This window comes from Akebia trifoliata, chromosome 5 (genome assembly GCF_017979445.1).
Source record: "Akebia trifoliata isolate Shusen 1 chromosome 5, ASM1797944v1, whole genome shotgun sequence".
Lineage (NCBI taxonomy): Eukaryota > Viridiplantae > Streptophyta > Magnoliopsida > Ranunculales > Lardizabalaceae > Akebia > Akebia trifoliata.
The window spans coordinates 29,928,209-29,948,480 of NC_141379.1; the positions used below are offsets into that span (position 1 = coordinate 29,928,209).

At 36.3% G+C, this 20,272-nt stretch overlaps 1 protein-coding gene across 1 annotated transcript; it reads left to right on the forward strand.

Moving 5' to 3' along the window:
- The first annotated feature begins 4,304 nt into the window (after nt 1–4,304).
- Nucleotides 4,305–15,154, forward strand: LOC147402077 (polyubiquitin-like). The gene is made up of 3 exons (XM_086443576.1): nt 4,305–4,475; nt 12,723–13,842; nt 14,480–15,154. The coding sequence occupies exons 1-3, from the start codon at nt 4,428–4,430 to the stop codon at nt 14,929–14,931; spliced, it is 1,620 nt and encodes a 539-aa protein (XP_086299702.1). The 5' UTR covers nt 4,305–4,427; the 3' UTR covers nt 14,932–15,154.
- The last annotated feature ends 5,118 nt before the right edge of the window (nt 15,155–20,272 follow it).

The following is a 20,272-nucleotide window of genomic DNA, read 5'->3' on the forward strand; positions in this document are numbered from 1 at the left end:
TGTCACTCCAGCACGACTCTAAAGTGAACAGCACCCTTCTAAAAAGAGTCGTGATACTCTGACTACTCCAAGTGGCAAACTCAATGGACTACCTGACAAGACAAGTTTGAACCGGAGGTCTGTGCTCCTTAGGATACATGATTCCCTCGAGATATATATTTTTATGAGGAAGTGCAATCATGTATCTCGAGGAGCGCAGATCTATGATTCCAAACTTGTCACGTTAGAGTTGTCGATTAAGTTTGCCATATGTGGTAGTCGGATTATCACAATTCTTCTAAAAATGCACCCCATTTAAAAGAAGAGTGCTGATAATTTGACGTATTTTTAGCACACGCAAACTACGGAAAAACACATAATTTATTAAAAAAAAAAGAGTTTCTCCCTCCTACCCATAGTGAAAAAAGAAACTGTCTGATCTAGGTGCTCAGTAACCATCCATCTTAAACACCTTGGATCAAGTTCGAAAAACAATTATTTTTAATTACTATTTTTTTAAATATGAATATTTTCAAGAAATCTAAATGGTTATGTTGTTGGATTGTCAATGTGATAATCAATGTGGGCCTAATGATCCTTTTTAAGATTTGAAATCTAAAAAAATAAATATGTGAGTAGAGAACAGGCAAGAAAAAAACTTCTCTTTTGTTTTTTAATAAATTATGTATTTTCACGTCAACATGTGTCAAAAGTATTAAATTATCAACACTCTTTAAAGAGGTTTTGTTAATGTGAGGGCACATGTTATAGTGCAATAAATGCACTTTGGAAATTGGAATTTGAGGGTAATTCAATTCAAAATCCAATTTTGAAAGTGTATGTATTACACTTTAACGTGTGCCCTAAGAAGACCTTCAAAAGAATAAATATATTGAATGGGTCTATTTTGTGACCTCTTATTGAACATATTCATAACAAATTGATAACACGTTGTTGATTTGCTATGAATAGATAGGATAAGAGTCGAGTCGTTTTTTGTTCATAGAATTTTTGTTCATTGTGCTCACATACTCATTGCCACATCAAGTATGCAAGGGTGGTTTTGTAACTAATCAGGGTACTTTTGAAAAATTAGGAACGTTATTCAATACACATGAGTAAATGTGATTGGCAGATGCCAGGAAAAAAAAAGGAGAAAAAGGTAAGAATCATAGAATAAACCCATTGAATAGGACCCATTAGATGTTTCTATTTTTGGGGTTTTTTATTTTTTGTTTTTAAGTGGGTTGGGTTTTACAAACATGATTGAGGGGGCGCGAGTGTGAGTGTTTGTAGACTTAGAATTGTTTGTTGAGTCGTGTTGGGGTGACCATGGATTTACTGCAATTTTCACATTTTTGACATGAAGGTAAGCACATAACTATAGAGATTGTTTTCTCGAGATACAAGTGCATATATCTATGGTTATGTGTTCACCTTCACGTCAGAAATGTAAAAATCACAGTAAATCCAAAGTCACCCCAGCATGACTCATGGTATCATCCTTTAGCAAATTGAATTGTTTAATTTTATGAATTTCAAGAGTAGTGGAATTGGATTAGGGTCTTTTAATTTTACGATTTGAGTGGGCCTCTTACCAGATTTTATTTTTTATGTCGGGCTCTATATGTCAAATCTAGAGTAAAAGAATTGAACTGCAATTACAACTATCGACCATAGCTCTAAAATAATGAAAAATTGGCTACCTATGTTAGTTAGTTTTAGTCCTCTAAAAAAATTCATATTTATTTTATAATTCATGTTGGAGTGAACTTAGGATTGTAACTCACATCGCACATCATTATATGAAAGTTTATGGGAACCATAGATGCTTTCCTCAAGATACGAGTGAAAAAGCATCTATGATTCATATTCATTTTCACGTGGTAATGTGTGATATGAGGTCCAATCTTGAAGTCACTCCAACATGACTCTTATTTTATTTGTTTAATTTAGTGAAGAAAACAACTAAGAGAGTCGTGCAGGGTGACTTTAAAAATTACATCGATTCACACTTTGCTAACGTGGAGGTGCTCACAAAACCATAGATACTTTTCACTCATATCTTGATGAAAGTCATCTATGGTTTTGTACACACATCCATGTTAGCAAAGTGGCTAAAAAATGAGAGTTTTTATTGGCACCCCAACTTTTACTTATTACACCTCAATTAAAAATAAAGAAAATAAATAAATGATTAAGAATAAATAAAAGGTGGGGTGCCAATAGAAGTTCTCTCCAATTTTTTTTTTTTTTTTATTGTTGTTAGATTTCTATTTTTTGGGTTTAAGATTTTTGATCGATTGTAAAGCTTGCAATAAAGATGCAGAGATAGAGATTTGAACTAAGACTTTGGGCAAGTCGAATTCGTTCCACAGGGACAGTTTGGATTCAAAAATTCAATCGGATAAAAGTCTAAAACAGAATTGGAAAACAAATTTTTCTTAAAAACAAAACAGATTTGTTGCACAAATGAAATGGAAATTAACTTGCAATTTGAAATAAAAACAGAAAGTAGAGATTGAAGATATAAGAAAGGAGGTTTAGAGAAATCAAATCAGCTTTTGCAAACTATCCATAATGCAGATCAATTCCAAGAATAACTCAATCCATGTAGCAAGTCATTGCTCATGGATCGGAAGGTGGAGCGGTTTAATTATCAAAGGTAACCAAGAGACATTCATGAAAATTCAGATTTAATTGAGATTGCCTAGCTTATATTCAGATTCTTCACAGAGCATAGCCGTTCTTGAACTTATCTAAGTAATGGCTATCAAAATTTGAATTAGAAATATAAGTAGATCATCTAATCAAAGTAGAATTTCTAGAATAGTAAACATGTAAGCAAAATAAGGAATTAAAACTACATTAGAGGGATAAACTTGCTTCGGCATCCTTGATCTCTCTAAAGAGGATCTAGCCGATCATTGCAAGGATCATATTGCAACAATAATAAAAGTAAGAAGATGATAGATGGAGAAGAGAATGTAGAATAGTGTTGAAACTTAATTCCTTCCTTGATGATTTCCCAAAAGAGTTACAATTAAGCTAATGGATTACTCTTGATGTTCTCACTCCTCTCAAAAGCTCATCAAAAGGAAAAATTACAGAGAATTAAAAGAAGAAACTAAAGAAAATTATAGAAGAAAAGAGCCTAAGAGGAACCCAAGAGGGGACCCCTTCTTTGAAATCAACCTTCAAATTTATAATGTTCTTATTCGGGGTAATCGGGGTGATTTAGCGGATAATTCGATTCAAATGACCCAATCAGTTACAACCACCGAAGCTTCTGTAAAAATCTTGAGGACAAATTTCTCGAAATGACCGCGGCGCGGTGACGTGGCGCCCAAATCGATCGATATTTTTCTAGAAACTTCCTTTCGGCCCGCGTATTGTAACCATAATTGTTATTTCTTTTGTTGGTTTCCGAATGTGCCATTTTCACCTGAAATTAGTAACAAACTATTGTTAGTCACATTAATTTGGGATTTAATAAAATTTATTATTATTTTAAGGGAACTAGTATTTATATGATGGTAATCTCGGTGAAATTACGGTCTCAAAATGATATTATTGGGACCTTATCAATTTTAAATGAGCCTAATCATATATAATTGTAAACAACGATTGGAATTGTTTGAAAGACTGTTATAATGTTGAGATAATAATTTGAGTTAAACCATTGTAATGTTTGAATGCTGTTTTTTTTTTAAAATTTTTAATTTGGGTGTGATAAATAATTTAAGAAACTGTAGACTAATAAGTAAAAGTTGGGGGTGCCAATATCAACTCTAAAAAAAAAAAAAATCATACTTACTTTATATTTGATCTATCGAATGGACTAGTTTAAATTGATCAATTGGTTATACAGATCAACGACTGATCTAATCTTTAAAATTTTGTTCTAAATAATATTGAAATTTTGTATCAAATCTTTCCTACTTGTGGTTAGGGGTGTAACTTGATTCGATTTGGGGCTAAATCATAACTGAACCCAAGATTGGTCAGTTCCACAAATAAGAATGAGAACTAAACTGAATTGCCCAAAAAATCAAATAAAACCAAATTGATCTAAAATTGATTTAATTCAATTAAATTCTATAAGTTGCCAATATCTTATAAATTTATTTGGAAGCAACATATTTTTAATGAAAAAAAATAAACCAATGTCTCACACAATAAATCTTTAATCTGTCCGTGAAAAAAGAGAAGTCATTAAGTCATTATCGGTTCGGTTCGGTTCGATTCGATTCTCGGTTTGAACCGGACCAAGTTGCACACCAACTTTTGGCGGACCTTTTCAGTTTTGAGGTTGCGGAGAAGTATTCACCGTTAAGTCTTCTACTACGCTTCACCATTAAATGTGGAACACTTGCAAATTTCCTACTACGCTTCACCATTAAGTCTCTGTCGTAAGTGTGGAACAGTTCCAAATTTCATCTCTACCAATGGAAGCTGTAGATGGGCTTCAAAGCTACCCTCCAACTGATGAAGAGGTCTGTGTCTCTCTCTTTTTCTTTCGATAAATGCGTTTTAGTTTTTTTTTTTTTTCCCCTCACTTTGTTGTAGTTCTAAGCTCTAACTTCTATATGTATAATTTCAGTTGATCTTTTCTTTTTCTCCAAATAACAACTTTGTTTCCGTACAATCCCAAAATTTTAGTCTTTTTAGATGTTGGATTTGAGCTTTGTTTATCAAGATCTTGATGACCAAAAATTGTGATTTTCTTTTTTTTCATCCTTTAAATCAGTAATCTTCATCTCTCTATTTTTCATTTTTAAATTTGGTGATCTTCAAACTTAAAACCCTATAAAAGTATCCTGATTTCTTTTTTCTTCCTCAAAACCAGTGATGTTCAATCTATAATCTATAGAGAAATTTTGAATTTTTTTTTTCTTTCTCCAAATCAGTATCATCAACTTGAATTTTCTTCTTCAAAATGAATTATCTTCAACCATAAAACTCTATCTATTTCAACATACAATCCTCAATTTAAAGTGGGTTTTTGGGGAAGTAAAGAACACGAAATTTGAGTTTCAGGAAGAAAAAAATTGATGCAAAATACCTGATTTTTTTAAGAGAAATCAATTAGGATTTTTGAATAAATGAAACAAAATATGCGTAGATGACCTTGTAGATGACTGATTTAACCCCCGAGGATTCGTGAGAATGAGATGGCCAAAAAACCATCTTCCAAAGTGGAGGTCTTGAGTTCGAATTCCACTTAGGGGCCACCCTCAGGGATTTATCCCAGAAATTAATAATTACCTGGTGGGGGTGGTGGGGTGGTTTGAGATGTGGGAAGAAGGAGAGAGAGATGCACGTTCCCTGAGAATTAGAGAATCTTCAACTGTTACTTGACTAGTTTATTTTGAACATAATCAAGATTTGCGGTTTTATGCTGTATTTTATTTCAATTGTGTTTGTTTTTGTTAACCAACCAATTACTCCAAAAGACCGATCTATTGGAGAAGGGGAGAACATTGAATATAAGAGGGTCACGGGGCTTGACTGGGGTATGACACACCTAAGAGTGGAGGAAAATATACACTCAACATTCCCCCTTACATTGCACATGCCAGAAGTACCATTGACAGTCTTCTTTCCCCTATTTTATGAATTGTCTTCAACATGTCCTCATCTTTATCTAGTGCAGATGTTCTACCCACCATTGATTCTTCCAATCCTCTTTACCTCCCCCGTTCAGATAATCTGGGTGTTGTCCTTGTTTCCCAACCATTAACAGGGGATAACTATTGTCCTTGGAGTCGTGCCATGACTATGGCTCTCAGTGCAAAGAATAAACTATGCTTTATTGATAGATCCTCCATTCAACCCTCCATTGATTCGCCTAGTCTTTCTCTATGATAGTGATGCAATCATATGGTTCTCTATTCGATTCTTAATGCTCTTTCCAAAGACCTTTCTGATAGTGTTATTTATGACGACACTGCCTTAGAAATTTGGATCGACCTACATGATCGTTTTTCCCAAAGCAATGGGCCTCAGATCTTTCAAATTCAGTGTGCAATTTGTTCTCATTCCCAGGACCAGTCCACTCTGGCTACCTATTTCACCAAACTAAAGACATATTGGTATGAACTTTCTTCTTGTTCTTCTCCACCATCTTGCACTTGTGAAGTTGTGATGCATCTAAAGCCCTCTTATCATCTGAGCAACAACAAAAACTCATGCAATTTTATATGGGTTTCAATGGAAGCTATTCTGCTATCAAGGGACAAATTCTTCCCATGCACCCTCTTCCCACAGTAAACAAGGCTTCTTTATCTCCTTCTTCAAGAACAAAAACGTGAGGTTTCTGCTACTAGTAACAACTCCTCTAAAGCTGCTGCCTTACTTGCTAAAAACATTGTTCGGCCTTGAGATGAAATAGATTTTGTTCCTGCACACGAAGCTGATTCTTGTGATAGTCGGAACAAACCTCGGCGCACCTGCCCAACTTGTGACAATTGTGGCTGGATCAGATGCACGAAATAGACTTGTTACGCTCTTCATGGGTACCCACCTAGATATCGGTTGCATAATGCCAACCAGCCAACACCTTTTGCTTCTCATGCCAACAAGTCAAGAAGTGGCAGCTCTATTGTTGCCCCATCATTTACTCAAGACCAACATAGACAAATTCTGTCACTGCTTAATAAAGGTAACTCACAGCCAGAAGCAAACTCAGCAGGTAATCCTCTTTGTCTATCTAGTATTTCAGTTTCTTCATCTTGGATTATAGACACAGGTGCCACAGATCACATTGTCCATTCACCATCCTTACTTCATTCCATCAACACATTATCACCTGAATCACCTGTGAAATTACCTAATGGGAGTTTCGTTAATGTCACTCATATTGGTTCAGCTACCCATACACCAGCCCTCCATCTGTGTGATGTTTTGTGTGTGCCTTCTTTCGCTTCAATCTTCTTTCTGCTAGTAAACTTACACATACCTTAAATTGTTCCATCACATTATTTCCTGATTTTTTCATCTTTCGGGATTTGGCTTCCAAGACGGCGATTGGAATGGGTAAGGAGCTTGGAGGCCTCCACATCCTTTCTGTCCTGCAACCATCTTTTTGCGCTTTCTACCTCACTATCATCTTCACATGACTTTTGGCACAAACGTCTTGAACACCTTTCGTCCCATCACTTTCAACAAGTAGTTCAATTAGTCCCTGGAATTTCTCCTTATAAAGATTATCATTGTGATGTATTCCCTCTAGCCAAACAAACAAGATTACCTTTTAATTCTAGCACTAATTTACCATTTCAATTAATTCATTGTGCTGTTTGGGGACCATATTCTACACCCTCCTTCTCTGAGGCTCGTTATATTTTGACAATAGTTGATGATTTTACTCGCACCACATGGATTTACCTCATGCAATTCAAATCTGAAACAAAAATCATGCTAAAAGTTTTCTTCACAATGGTCAAAACGTAGTTCCATTGTCAAATTCAAAATTTTCGCATTGACAACGGGACCAGATTTTTTCTCGTGAAGTTCGACCTTTTCTTGAAGAACTTGGCATCATTCATCAATATAGTTGCATTAACACTCTGCAACAGAATGGGGTAATTGAGCCCAAACATAGACATATTCTTGTAGTAACCCGTGCCCCTTGTTTCCATGCACATTTACCATTGCGTTTTTGGGGTGAATGCATTTTAACGGCTACTTATCTTATTAATCACATACCAACCTCTCTATTGTCTGGGCTTACACCATATGAGGCATTATTTCACAAAACACCCTCATTTACCTACCTTCGCGTGCTTGGATGCCTTTGTTATGCCTCCACTTATGCTCATAATCAGAACAAATTTCAACCATGTGCCAAGAAGTGTATATTCATCGGATACCCTTATGCTCAAAAGGGCTATCAAGTCTTCGATGTTGAATCACTAAAAGTTTACACAAGTCATGATGTTGTTTTTCATGAGACCAAATTTCCTTGCCACCAATAGTACGCATCACCCTACCCGTACCTGTGCTTGATATTGACACATCTCCAACTGTAACTCAGCATGCACCCAACCCTGTACCTATCATCCACCAACCTGATCTCCAATCTCCTCCACCTATTTCAACTAATGTGGTTGATATTCCTCATGTTTCCACACCAGCCACCCTTGATGTCCCTCCAACTCTTGTGGAAACTCCTATTTGTCATTCCGAACATGTTCCCAAGCCTCCTTCATGGCTTCAAGACTTCCAATGCTCTACCACTGTAGCTCCCAACCCAGGTCGCTTGTTGCCTTCCATGCCAACATCACAAAAAGGTATGAAATTTCCTTTGGCTAACTTCATCTCATATGACAAGTTATCTCCTTCCTATCGTCAATTTGCTGCTACTGTTTCTTGTATTTTCGAACCTACTAGTTTTAATCAGGCAGTGCAAGACCCAACTTGGCATGATGCTACAGCATGGTTTTTAAACTCGTCCGAGATCGAGACGTATCGCCCGAGTTAACTCGGTATCAGAGCCTAACGAGACCAACTCACTATGTGTCATCAGACGATCGCATATCGTGAGATAAGCGAGTTGTCTCAGACGATATTTTCGCAAAACTCGGGCGATACGAACGAGATATACGAGACAGCGCATATATTATGTTAACTCGCAAGATAAATGAGTTGTATCGGACGAGATTTTCAAAATTTCGTCCGAGTTAACCGAGACAACCAAGTTTTACCTCAATCCTCAATTATTTACCCCCAAATCGATTTTCCTCCATTATTTCTTCATCTTCTCCACCAAGTAAACAAAAAAAGGTAAGATTTTGGGAGAATTCTCCACTAAGTTAAGCCTCAATCCTCTATTATTTCACCCTCCAAATCAATTTTTCTCTATTATTTCTTCATCTTCTCCACCAAGTGAACAAAAAAAAAGTCAAGGTTTTGAAGAAAACTTCACCTTCTTCATCTTTTGTGGTTAAGTTGATGATTTTTAGTGATTAATTGAGAGATTTGTGTTTCTTAATTTACTCTCAATATTGACATACTGAATTGGAGTATTTTATTTATTGTTCCTTTATAGATTAGATTCAATTGCAGAACAGTACCCATTATCTGACTTAATTATGAAGACATAAGGTCAAGGTTATTGTGTTCAGTTGTACTTCACAATCAACCATCAAGTCTTTAAGTTTCTTATTAAATTTACAATCCCAAGTGATTTTTTTGGTTTTTATCTATCTTGGATTTGAGCTTGTTTGGTAGGTGCATCAGTGCAAGTGGTTTTGGTTATTTTATTTTCATGTTTCAATAAATTTTGTGTTAGTTTCTCTTAATTTAGATATTAAATTTATAGAGAGCAACTAGAGAAGGACAATTCATGGAGGTCCCCATTTGCCAAAAAGCATTAAATACAAGAAAAAAATACTTGCTAAAATCATTAATTTTGGATTGATCTATATGAATTTGTTTTACTCATTTGTTTGATTATTATAAATATTATCACAGATGAAGAATATGTTTCTTCTAGATTTTAATGGTAGTGATTTAATCTCCGTGGTTCAAGTTCAAGATCCATGGTTAATTTCCAAGATGTTCATGGAAGAAAGACTTGTAAATATTACTTTATTTATTTCGATAGGTATATTATGAAAAAAAATTTAATTATATATATATTTTTTTGGGTTCATTTTTTAATAGGAATCATTTCTGAATTTTTCCTGAATTTTTCAGATTTTTTAAATGGTTAAAAACTATTGTCTCAATGTCGAACGAGTCGACTCGAACGGGACAAGACGTATCGTCCGAGTCAACTCGATATCAGTGCTGAACAAGACGATACCAAATACCGAGTTTAAAAACCATGTGCTACAGAGAATGAGCTCTAAGCCCTTCAACAAAACAACACGTGGACCTTTACAACCCTGTCCCCAGGAAAGAAACCACTTGGATGCAAATGAGTCTACAAAGTCAAGTACGGCTTGGATGGCACTCTTGAGTGGTACAAAGCTTGACTCGTAACCAAAGGCTACACACAAACTGAAGGTCTCAATTATCACGAGACATTTGCTCTAGTTGCCAAAATGATCACCGTTTGAACCCTAATAGATGTTGCTATTATACGTAATTGTCCCCTCATCCTTGATAACTGGCTTGCAAGGAGAGGGTTGCCCCCACTTTATACATTGCACATCCCAATAGTACCCAGGCGATGTGGGAGTATTCTAACTCTCCCCCTTGGTGCCAAGGCTGGAGACCCTCGACTCTCCCCCTTCACGTGGGTTGGAGATACTAACCCAACTCATCCTTGAGGTATACCCACTTTGATACCATGTAAACTAACCAATTACTCCAAGAGACCGATCTCTTGGAGAAGGGGAGAACAATAGATATAGGAGGGTCACAGGGCTTGACTGGGGTATGACACACCCGAGAGTGGAGGAAAATATACACTCAACAGTTCCATACAGTTAGGAAGTTATCCAAATGTGGGGTTGTACGTAGGTGTGGTTACGGAGTTATTTGCTTTAGGAGTGGTTGCTAACTTTTAGGAGAAGACTTGTGTATTTAACTTCTTTGGATAATGGAAAACGTAGGCTGCATTTTTTTTAAAACATGTTTGGAGGGAGTAACAATGGTTGGGATTAAAACTGGTTTTTAAAACAATTTTCCATGAAAAGAAAAGACCAAAAATGGTATTTAAGAGAAAAGGGTGACAAAATAGGTATTTAAGTGAATAGTGATATAGAGGGGGTAACTTCAAAAGCGAAGACCGATTTGAGTTCGGTTTGGAGGTCTCTATCTCTATATTTGGAGTTTTTAAGACTTGTTAGAGATGTTCTTAGTCAGGTGTTCTAAGAGGTCCGGATACCTCGGTTCAAAAAAAATATACTGATTTGGAGAAGAAAAACGAGTGTTGGGGATTAAATTTTTTATTATTTTTTTGTTGGGGTGGCAAAAGAGGGTATTTTAAGTTGAGTGTTGATAATATGATGCGGTTTTGGCGCATGCACCTGACGCGTTTGCTCACAACCCAACAAACGTTTGACATGTGGCACAGATGACATCATCAATAGAGAGATTTTCTCTCTTGCCCGCTGCCCACATATTTATTGTTTTAGATTTCAAATCATAAAAGGGTCATTGGGCCCACATTGATTATCACATTTACAATCCAACAACACAGCCATTTAGATTTCATGAAAATATTCACATTCAAAAAAAATATATTGTTTTTTGAGCTTGATCCAAGGTGTTGAAAATGGACGGTCAACGAGCACCCAGATTAAATTTTTTTTATTTTTTTTAATTATTTTAAAGTTCATATAATTTTGTCCTCTACAATTGTATTGCATCGGAACATGTTTTTAATGTCACAAGAATCAGAAAGTTTTCTTTATTTCACTATGGGCAGGAGAGAGAAAATGACGTTGAGTGTGTTAGCCACAAACTGCGTCATATTATCAAAGTTCTTTTAGGTTAGTTAGCATTAAGTGAGCATTGTGTGTAGATAATCATAGATTTGTGTACACTTATCTTGAGGAAAAGCATGTTATCTGCGCACCCAAGTACACCCTTGGTGCTACTTCAAGTGTTACATCGGGTCACTTCAACATTTTTCTTAATATAGATGTGAAGACAGGGATATTGGAACCCTTTGAATCTGAGGGCTGATGTGGCCGGCACTCATGGATTCGCATCCCCTATGATGCGAAGCATCCACACCAATCTCACTTTCCTTGATGTATCAGTTTGATATGCTGTTGGCAACAAGTTAGTGGTGACACCACAGCTAGAAGTGTCTGTTTCAGGGCATTTTATCTGAATAGGCTGATTTCTGGCCTTTGGATCACTTGCATGTTCAACTTGATGATCTAATTGTTACGACTAGAGTTGTACATCATTTTGATCAATTCAATGTTCAACTATTGGTTTATTGTTAAGTTGTGTCTTATCTCCTGTCACACATGCGAATTTGGTTACCAAAATCAAACTCCCCCAATAACAAATCTCAATCAATTCCTAAAGTCGACAATAAACCCTAAGAAGGTGTGGAAAGCAAGTGCACGAAACAAGAAAGAATGGACACAAGATGTAAGTGGTTCACACACAAATGGGGTTACTTCAACAAACAAATTGATAGTAGAAATCCACTAATTAAGATAAAGGTTACATAAGCGTAGATCAATACTTATCTTCCACACTCCCATGAAATCCGCCAAACTATCTACAATCGACTCACACAAAAACCTAAACAAGTAACCTCGCCTTCATTCATGTCACAAACCCCGGGATCATGACTGCATTGTCCTTTTGCAGATCTCTTGCATCCGTCATTTATGGGTGTAACTGTTGATGAAGCTGATTTTGTAAATTCAATGCAGCCATAATTATCTGTTCTTCTTGCATTTTCATCGATATAGTCTTCAACCAAAGGTGTCTATTGTGTTGTGTGAGTGTCTTCAACTGTAAAGAACTGAAATATTTTTATATTTGCTTTTCCTTGTGCATATAAATACTCTGTCTATCAAAATGTATTGAAGAAGAAAAACTCCCAACTTGCCGTCAAAACCTCCATGAACTGCAAACTGATTCAGCAAACTAGCGAACAAGCTTGAACCATTTTTATTTCAATATCACCAACAATTGTAAACATTCTAACTTCTAACACAATTTAATTTACTTTGTTTGCTTTATTTATTGCTTTTATGTTATAATGGATTATTGTTGTTGGGTAAATGTTATTGATAATTGGTTCTTACCTGTCCTTTAAGATGAAGATATATTTGAAGGTAATGAAAACCGTTGCCCTGGGAGTGAAGAGCTCCGACACAGTTGAGGATGTCAAAGCTAAATTCTGTGATACAGAGGGTGTTTCAAAAAACCTTCAAAAGCTATTTTTTGCTGGAAATTATCTCAAGAGTAGTAAAAAATTGGTGGATTATGACATAAAGAATGGCTCAACAGTCCATATGTATCTCTATTCAGGAGCTCGAATGCAAATACATATAAAGGCATCACAAATTGGAAAGACAATTACTCTCGATGTGAATAACTGGGACACTGTTCTTAATGTCAAGGCCAAGATTCAAGAAGAGGAGGGAATTCATATCTATCAACAGACCCTCATTTACATGGGAAAACAACTCGAGGACACCCAAACTTTGGTGACTTATAACATTCAGATGGGATCGAACCTATCTGTAGTCTTTTGTACCGAAGACATGATGCAAATATTTGTTACGTTGCCTAGCAGAGAAACTATTGAACTTGGAGTGAAACTTTGGTATACTGTTGAGAATGTTAAGACCATGATCGAGTGCATGGTTGGTGTCCCAGCACACCAACAGAGGCTCTTATTTAATGGGAAGCTTCTAGAAGATGATCATACCTTGGCAGGCTGCAACATACATACGAAGGAAATATTGTTCTTGGTTGTTGGTATGCAGATACACGTGAGGAAACCAACTGCGGAGAGCATTACACTCATGGTGGAGAGCTCTGACATGCTCACTAATGTGAAAACAAAGATTTACGACAAGGAGGGTATCTTACCTGACTGGCAGACTCTCATTTTCTCTGGGAAGCATCTTGAGGATGGCAAAACATTAGCGGACTATAACATTCAGGAGGATTCTAAATTGAATTTGATCATCTGTCGTAATGATAGGATGCAGATTTTTGTGAAGTGCTGGACAGGGAAGACGATCACACTTGATGTTGCTAGGTCTGACACCCTTGGTGATGTGAAGATTAAGATTCAAGAAAAGGAGGGGATGTCACCAGGTCGTCAAAAGCTTAACTATGCTGGTAAGCAGCTCAAAGTTGATCGTACCCTTGCAGATTACAATATCCAAAGAGAGTCCACTCTTCACCTTGTCCCTTCTATCAATGGTAATTATGTTTAGTTTCATTGGTTGTTTTGTTCTTTTATTTTTTTTCTGTAATTTGATGCACTTGTGAATGGTTTAATTAGTGTTTTCGTCAAAAGCTTAAATGGGTTGGATTTTATCCAAAATCCGAGTGAGCCGAAATCTGAATTTAGCGGGTTTGGGTCCATGGAGTAGATCCGAATAAAAAATTGGTCGAATATGGTTTGACCTCCCATGACCTGAGTTGGATACGGATTCATCCATGTATCCACTAGATCCAAATTATATATTGCTTTAAACTTTATCTTTTTTTATGTTTTTCAAAATATCCTTGTCTACTCCTTTAATATAACATAAATTCTTATAAAATAATTTTATTTTGACTTGATCTGATCCAAATCACCAGATCGGATCTGGATTAAGTGAAATCAAAATGATTTGGATATGGTTTATCTAGTAGGATCCGATTCAGATTCGGATCCAGATAAAGAAATTCGGATCTGAATGTGGATATAGTCAAATTCAAACCGAATCTGACCCATTTCAAGTCCTAGCCCCGTGAGGCTTTGATACTATCGATTTTGCTTTCTCTTGATTATTAATTGTGTGTTTTTTTAGTTGGGTTAAATGTGTGGAGTCCTTGTCATTCTTTTATGCAGAAGACACATTGCAAATATCTGTTAATATACCAGAAGGGAAAACTATCAAATTAGAAGTGAAACCATGGTGTACTGTTGCGATTGTCAAGACTATGATTTTTAATGAGGTGGGGATCCTAGCACACTTGCAGAGGCTCTTCTTTGAGGGGACGCAGCTGAAGGATCATTTCATCTTGGCAGACTTCAAAACCAAGAAGGTGACATTGTCTATGACAGTCCTTGACATGCAGATATTCGTGGAGACACTGACGGGGAAGAAGATTTCACTTGGACTAGAGAGATCGGATACCACTGATGATGTGAAGACTATGATTCAAGACATGGAGGGGATCCCTCCGGATCAGCAGAAGCTCTTCTTTGCTGGGAAATATCTCAAGAGTGGTGACACCCTTGTCCAAAACAATGTCCAGAACAATGACACTATTCGACTCCGTGGCCATCGTCGTCGATAGTGATCATTTGTAGTTTTTGAAAACCCAAGCAGATCAATTAGTTTTGTTTAGTGGCCATTATTACAATGTGATAATTGTGATAATGCTTCTTTTGATAACTGGGTATTTATAGTTTACTTGGGGTGAACCGTGAACATCTTGTTGTATAGAATTCTGCTTCCCTTCAGGGGTTATATTTCAATGTTGAGAATGGTAAAAAAAAATAGTCGATTATGACCTGAAATGTCTCAACAACCCATACGATTCCCCTTTCAGGAGTTGGAATGCAAATACATATAAAGGCATCACAGATTGGAAAGACAATTTTACTTGATGTGAACAATGGGGACACCATTCTTAAGGTCAAGGCCAAGATTCAGGATGAAGAAGGAATCCCGATCAACCCATATTCACTTTTTAACATCAACAAACAACTCGAGGACAGAAAAATGTTGTCTGCCTATAACATTCAGATTGGATCCACTCTCTATGCTGCATAATCTTTTGTAATGCAGACAAACAGGGACTTTATTTTTCTGGTAGACAGAAGGATGGTAAAGCCATTGAAGGCTAATGTGGTATAAATTATCCCTAGCAGACTACACTGTCTGATTTTATAATTTCCAGGATGATAGAGTTGGCTTAGGCCCTTTTCATATTGCAATATGATTGGGTCTTTTATCGGAATCTATTTTTATATGGAGGTTCTATATGCCAAATCTGAATAAACGAAATTGCACTGCAACTACAACCATCAAGTATCTCTCTGGAAAAATAAGGAACTGCCTAACTATGTTAGTTTGGTTAGTCCTCCCCTCATATTTATTTGAGTAGGGATCCAGAACGGTGTCCCCTTCCTAACCAAGGTCAGGTGGCACCCCATTTTATGACATTTGGCATTTTTTTTTTTTTTTTTTGAACCTACGTACCAAAAGTCAAGAGTGTTTTGATAACTAGTATCCACTAGATCTAAGGTCTTGAAAAAAAAAGTTAAATCCAACGATTAGAAATTATTCTTAAGACAATGCTACTATCAATGGATGCACATCACCAATCAAACTTATCTTGTGTGTGGATTCACCAAGGGATGGAATTACGTATCCATACGGTCAGTGGGTCACTAAAAATGCCACGTGGCATAAAATGGGGTGCCACCTAACCTTGATTAGGTATAGCGACACTAATTGAAATCAATTCACACATTACTGGTGTGAATGAGTTTACAGAGCCATAGATGCTTTTCATTGAGTTACGGGTGAAAAGCATCCATGACTCTTTGCACACCTCCACATGAGCAATGTATGAATCAATGTCAATTTTAATGTTACCCCAGCATGACTCATTTATCCCCATATTTTTTTTTCTTACTGTTTTAAGAAAGTTAAAAACTACAAGAATAATGCTGAAGTGATCTTAGGCTAGAATCTCATGTCATACTTCTTGATGTGAAAGTGTATGGAACCATAGATGCTTTTCATCGATGCTTGAGATCACTCAAGCATGACTAAAACTAAAAAAAAAAAAAAAAAAACTACTCAACAAAGACTAGTGGATTCTAAAAGATAATTTTGAGTGGAGGATAAAACACACATCAGGCCTTCAAGAATCATGGTCTAGATCAGATTTGAGGAAAAAATAAGTTAGTTTTGAACTTCGTCGAAGGCTTAGGTAATGTATAGTAATTGAACTTCCAAAAAAAGTGCCAAAAGTACGTAAACAAAAATACAAGTACTACTACTAGAGAAAAAAGTACAAGTACTGCTACTACTAGAGAGCATACCCTGAGATTTGCTGATTAGAAAATTATTTGCTAACTTGATGAGTCAATGCAAGACGTTACGTGTATTAAATGATCAAATGTGATTGGTTAGTGAGAGAAAATTCAGTACACATGGGGTCGTGTGATTGGTTCATCAACTTAGTACATAACTTTCACAACTTTAAGGCACCTCTATTTTATCATATTTGGTCGAACCCTCATATTATTTTTACCTGAATCAAAGTGGGCCAGTTTATCAAATGGTTAACATCTTCATCATCATCATTCCAAACAGTTTGGAAAGCTGTATCCGACAAATAATTATAAACACACCCACAAATTAATAAGGGCAACCCATAATATAACCAAATTTTTTGTCTTATATGAGTTAAAAATTCCTAAATGAGCTGAACTTTCGTGAGGATGATCTCTATAATGAGTAAATCATCTTCACCGGAAGCCAGTTCATTTCACTGATTTACAAAATAAATGAGTGCTTTATGATTCTTGAACTTATTTTGATAGGGTTGGAAATGTCGAAATAGACTGATTTTTAAAAATGGTGATATCTTCGTTATAGAGATCATTCTCACCAAAAACCATCTCATTCTAAAACTTTTAACTTATATAAAACAAAATAATTCGATTATTGTGTGAGTTGCCGTTATTAATTCATGAGGTGCTTTTATAATTACCTGTATCTGATATTTCCTTAATTTGATGGTAGTTTTTACATTTTTTATTTCCGTGTTTGCAAAATAGAAAGGTTCAGTCCTCTGACCTTTTCCAACCCATTTCTCAACTCAAAATAAGTTTGTTACACACAGACCTGAATTTCATAAATTCCGACACATTCTTTTACTATGTATTTTCTAAACTGTTAAAAATTGAAACATTTTCATACATCCAATAAGCTTATTTTAAGCCAAAATCAACACAAAATGCAACAAAGAAAACATCGAAAAACACTGAGAATTTACGTGATTGGGCAGCATGCCTAGTCCACGGCTTGTCTAGATCAAAACACTATATAATTAAAGAAGCTTACAGCACTAGAGATCTCTACTTGCTACACAACATGATAAACAGGCAAAAGCCTTTTCTCTATATAAAAGCCCTAATCACCTCACCCATATATTTACCGGTACGAGAAATGTCCAAGATACCCCTGTACCCTATTTTGTATAGAAGCACCCAATACCCTATGATTTAGATGATTAGCGCATCAAGAAGTATGAAAAAAAAAATCCCTCAAGAGACAAGATTTATGTGATTCAACAAAATTGCCTACATCCATGGGCAGACCATGAAAATTTCATACTGAAGAAGTCATGAAAAAAACATTATATATATATATATATATCTATCGTCCTAGGGGTTCATTCCCCTTGGGTGCCTACTGGTCCGAAGCCCCAACACTCTATGTAACCCAAGTCCTCCTACATACCTCAACATGTGGCAAACTAATTTAAAAAATTTGGGAACAAGTTCGGTTATATAATGTACTATTTACCCAAAGAAGCTTTGCGCTGAGTTGGATTGGGGATTGCAGGGGAAACAATGTGCCCCTAATAGGTTTCTCAATTTCGTAACTATAAGCCATTTGCAAATATAGCATTTTGCGGGAAAAAAATGATTTAGTTACAGTTTGGGTTAATTCCAAGTGCGTAAGTTTCGGATTGGGAAAATCTACGGTTTTATAACTAAGGACTGTAATCATTCTCATATATAGTGAAACTCTCATTTCTCTTCGGTGGACATAGGCATAGCCAAACCACGTAAAATCTTATGTTTTTTTTTTTTCCTAATCTGTACATTGCTCGATCCAGGGATCCATATCACAAGTTAAGACTATTTATGCTCAAACATCAAACGTAGTTATTTTAGTTGTATTTTTTTTTTTTTGCATTGTTAGGTAGATATTCTAAACATAATTTTAAGCTTGCTCTTCAATGTTACAGATGAAGTTATATTTAAAGGCAATGAAAACCATTGCCTTGGGAGTGAAGAGCTCCGACACAGTTGACGACGTCAAAGCCAAATTCTGCGAGATGTAAAACATTTCGAAAAGCCTTCAAGAGCTATTTTTCGCTGGCTGATTATCTCAAGAATGGTAAAAAATTAGTTGATTGTGACATAAAGAATGGCTCAACAGTCCATATGTTTCTCAATTCGGGAGCTAGAATGCAGATACATATAAAGCTGACAAAATACAGAAAGCCGCTTCTACTTGATGTGAGTTACTTTGACACTATCATAAGGTCAAGGACATGATTCGGGACAAGGAGAAAGTCCCAATCAGCCAACAAACAATGGCAAAAAACTCAAAGATAACCAAACTTTGGCAGCTTGTAACATTTAGACAGGATCCACTCTCTACGTGGTCCTTTGTGAGAATGACAAGAGGCTAATATTTGTTACAATGCCATCAAGGGAAACCATCGAACTAGAAGTGAATGCTGTGTATGTGAACACCCTTGTGGAGCTCACTTAATAATTTGGTCAAACATTTATTGGGTACTTAACCAAATACCTTATATATTATGCCTTCCAAAACCTTGTTTAGGCAATGAAGAGTAGCCCAACTAATAGTAACAAATGCAAAAAAGATAAATAACCATACAAAGAAAAAAGTAAGAACACAATACTCACAACACGAGATTTTACATGGTTCACCCAAAAGTTACGTTCACGGAGGTATGAGCGTTGGAACTCGATTTCACTATGAAGAAAAAGGGGCAAATCGATACAAGGACTCCATTTATCAATTAGATTCACCTTCTTCTAGATCTCAATCTTCCACCTCTCCTCTCTTGGGTTTCTTTCTTTCTCTACTCTCTTCTTTAGGAGAGACATAGATTTGAAGGTAGACTTCATACAACAAAAGAACAAAATTCTTTTTAGAAGCACCACATAAGTGGGTCACTTACATAAGTTACAAGCCCAACCCAAATTACCTTGGACCGACCCAATAAATACACACACTTGGACTGGGCCTAATTGCTTTTTGAGCTATACTTCAACAGTAAAATCATATTATTCGGCTGAAACAGTCAAGACCATGATTGAGAGCATGGTGGGGGTCAAAAGCTGGACGATGATGAGACCCTTGAAGGGTACAATGAAAACAAGGAGCTGACATTGGTTCTGCACATTAAAATACAGATATTGGTGGAGACATTGAATGGAAAGAGGATCTCTCTACAAGTATGGAGTTGTCATACCAATTAAAGATGTGAAGGTTAAGACTCAAGACAAGGAGGGGATCCCACCGGATCAGCTGAGGCTCAAGTTTCTTGGGAAGCGGCTCGATGACAATTTTACAATTGCAGATTACAATATTGAAAAGGAATCCACCCTTACCCTTTGATGATCATTGGTGGCGGTTCTCAAGTGTATGATTGTGCATTTTCCATGTAATTCATTTTTCTCTCCAAAATAATTTTTCACCCTGACTGAGAAAAATGTTTTCTCAGTCCACCTCTGCAGGAAATCGATTCTCCTACTTCCGAATGTTATTCTCTCGTGCATAACACCACCCTAAAAAGTAAAAACCGACTCTCTTTTTAGCATTTTCCGGGGGTTACAATCAGTGGAAATCAT

What these genes read in the sequence shown, in the direction of transcription:
- LOC147402077 (XM_086443576.1), top strand. Translation starts at nt 4,428, where the DNA reads ATGGAAGCTGTAGATGGGCTTCAAAGCTACCCTCCAACTGATGAAGAG. An exon ending in ACCCTCCAACTGATGAAGAG is followed by an intron (nt 4,476 to 12,722) that starts GTCTGTGTCTCT and finishes CTGTCCTTTAAG; the next exon opens with ATGAAGATATATTTGAAGGT. An exon ending in CCTTGTCCCTTCTATCAATG is followed by an intron (nt 13,843 to 14,479) that starts GTAATTATGTTT and finishes TCTTTTATGCAG; the next exon opens with AAGACACATTGCAAATATCT.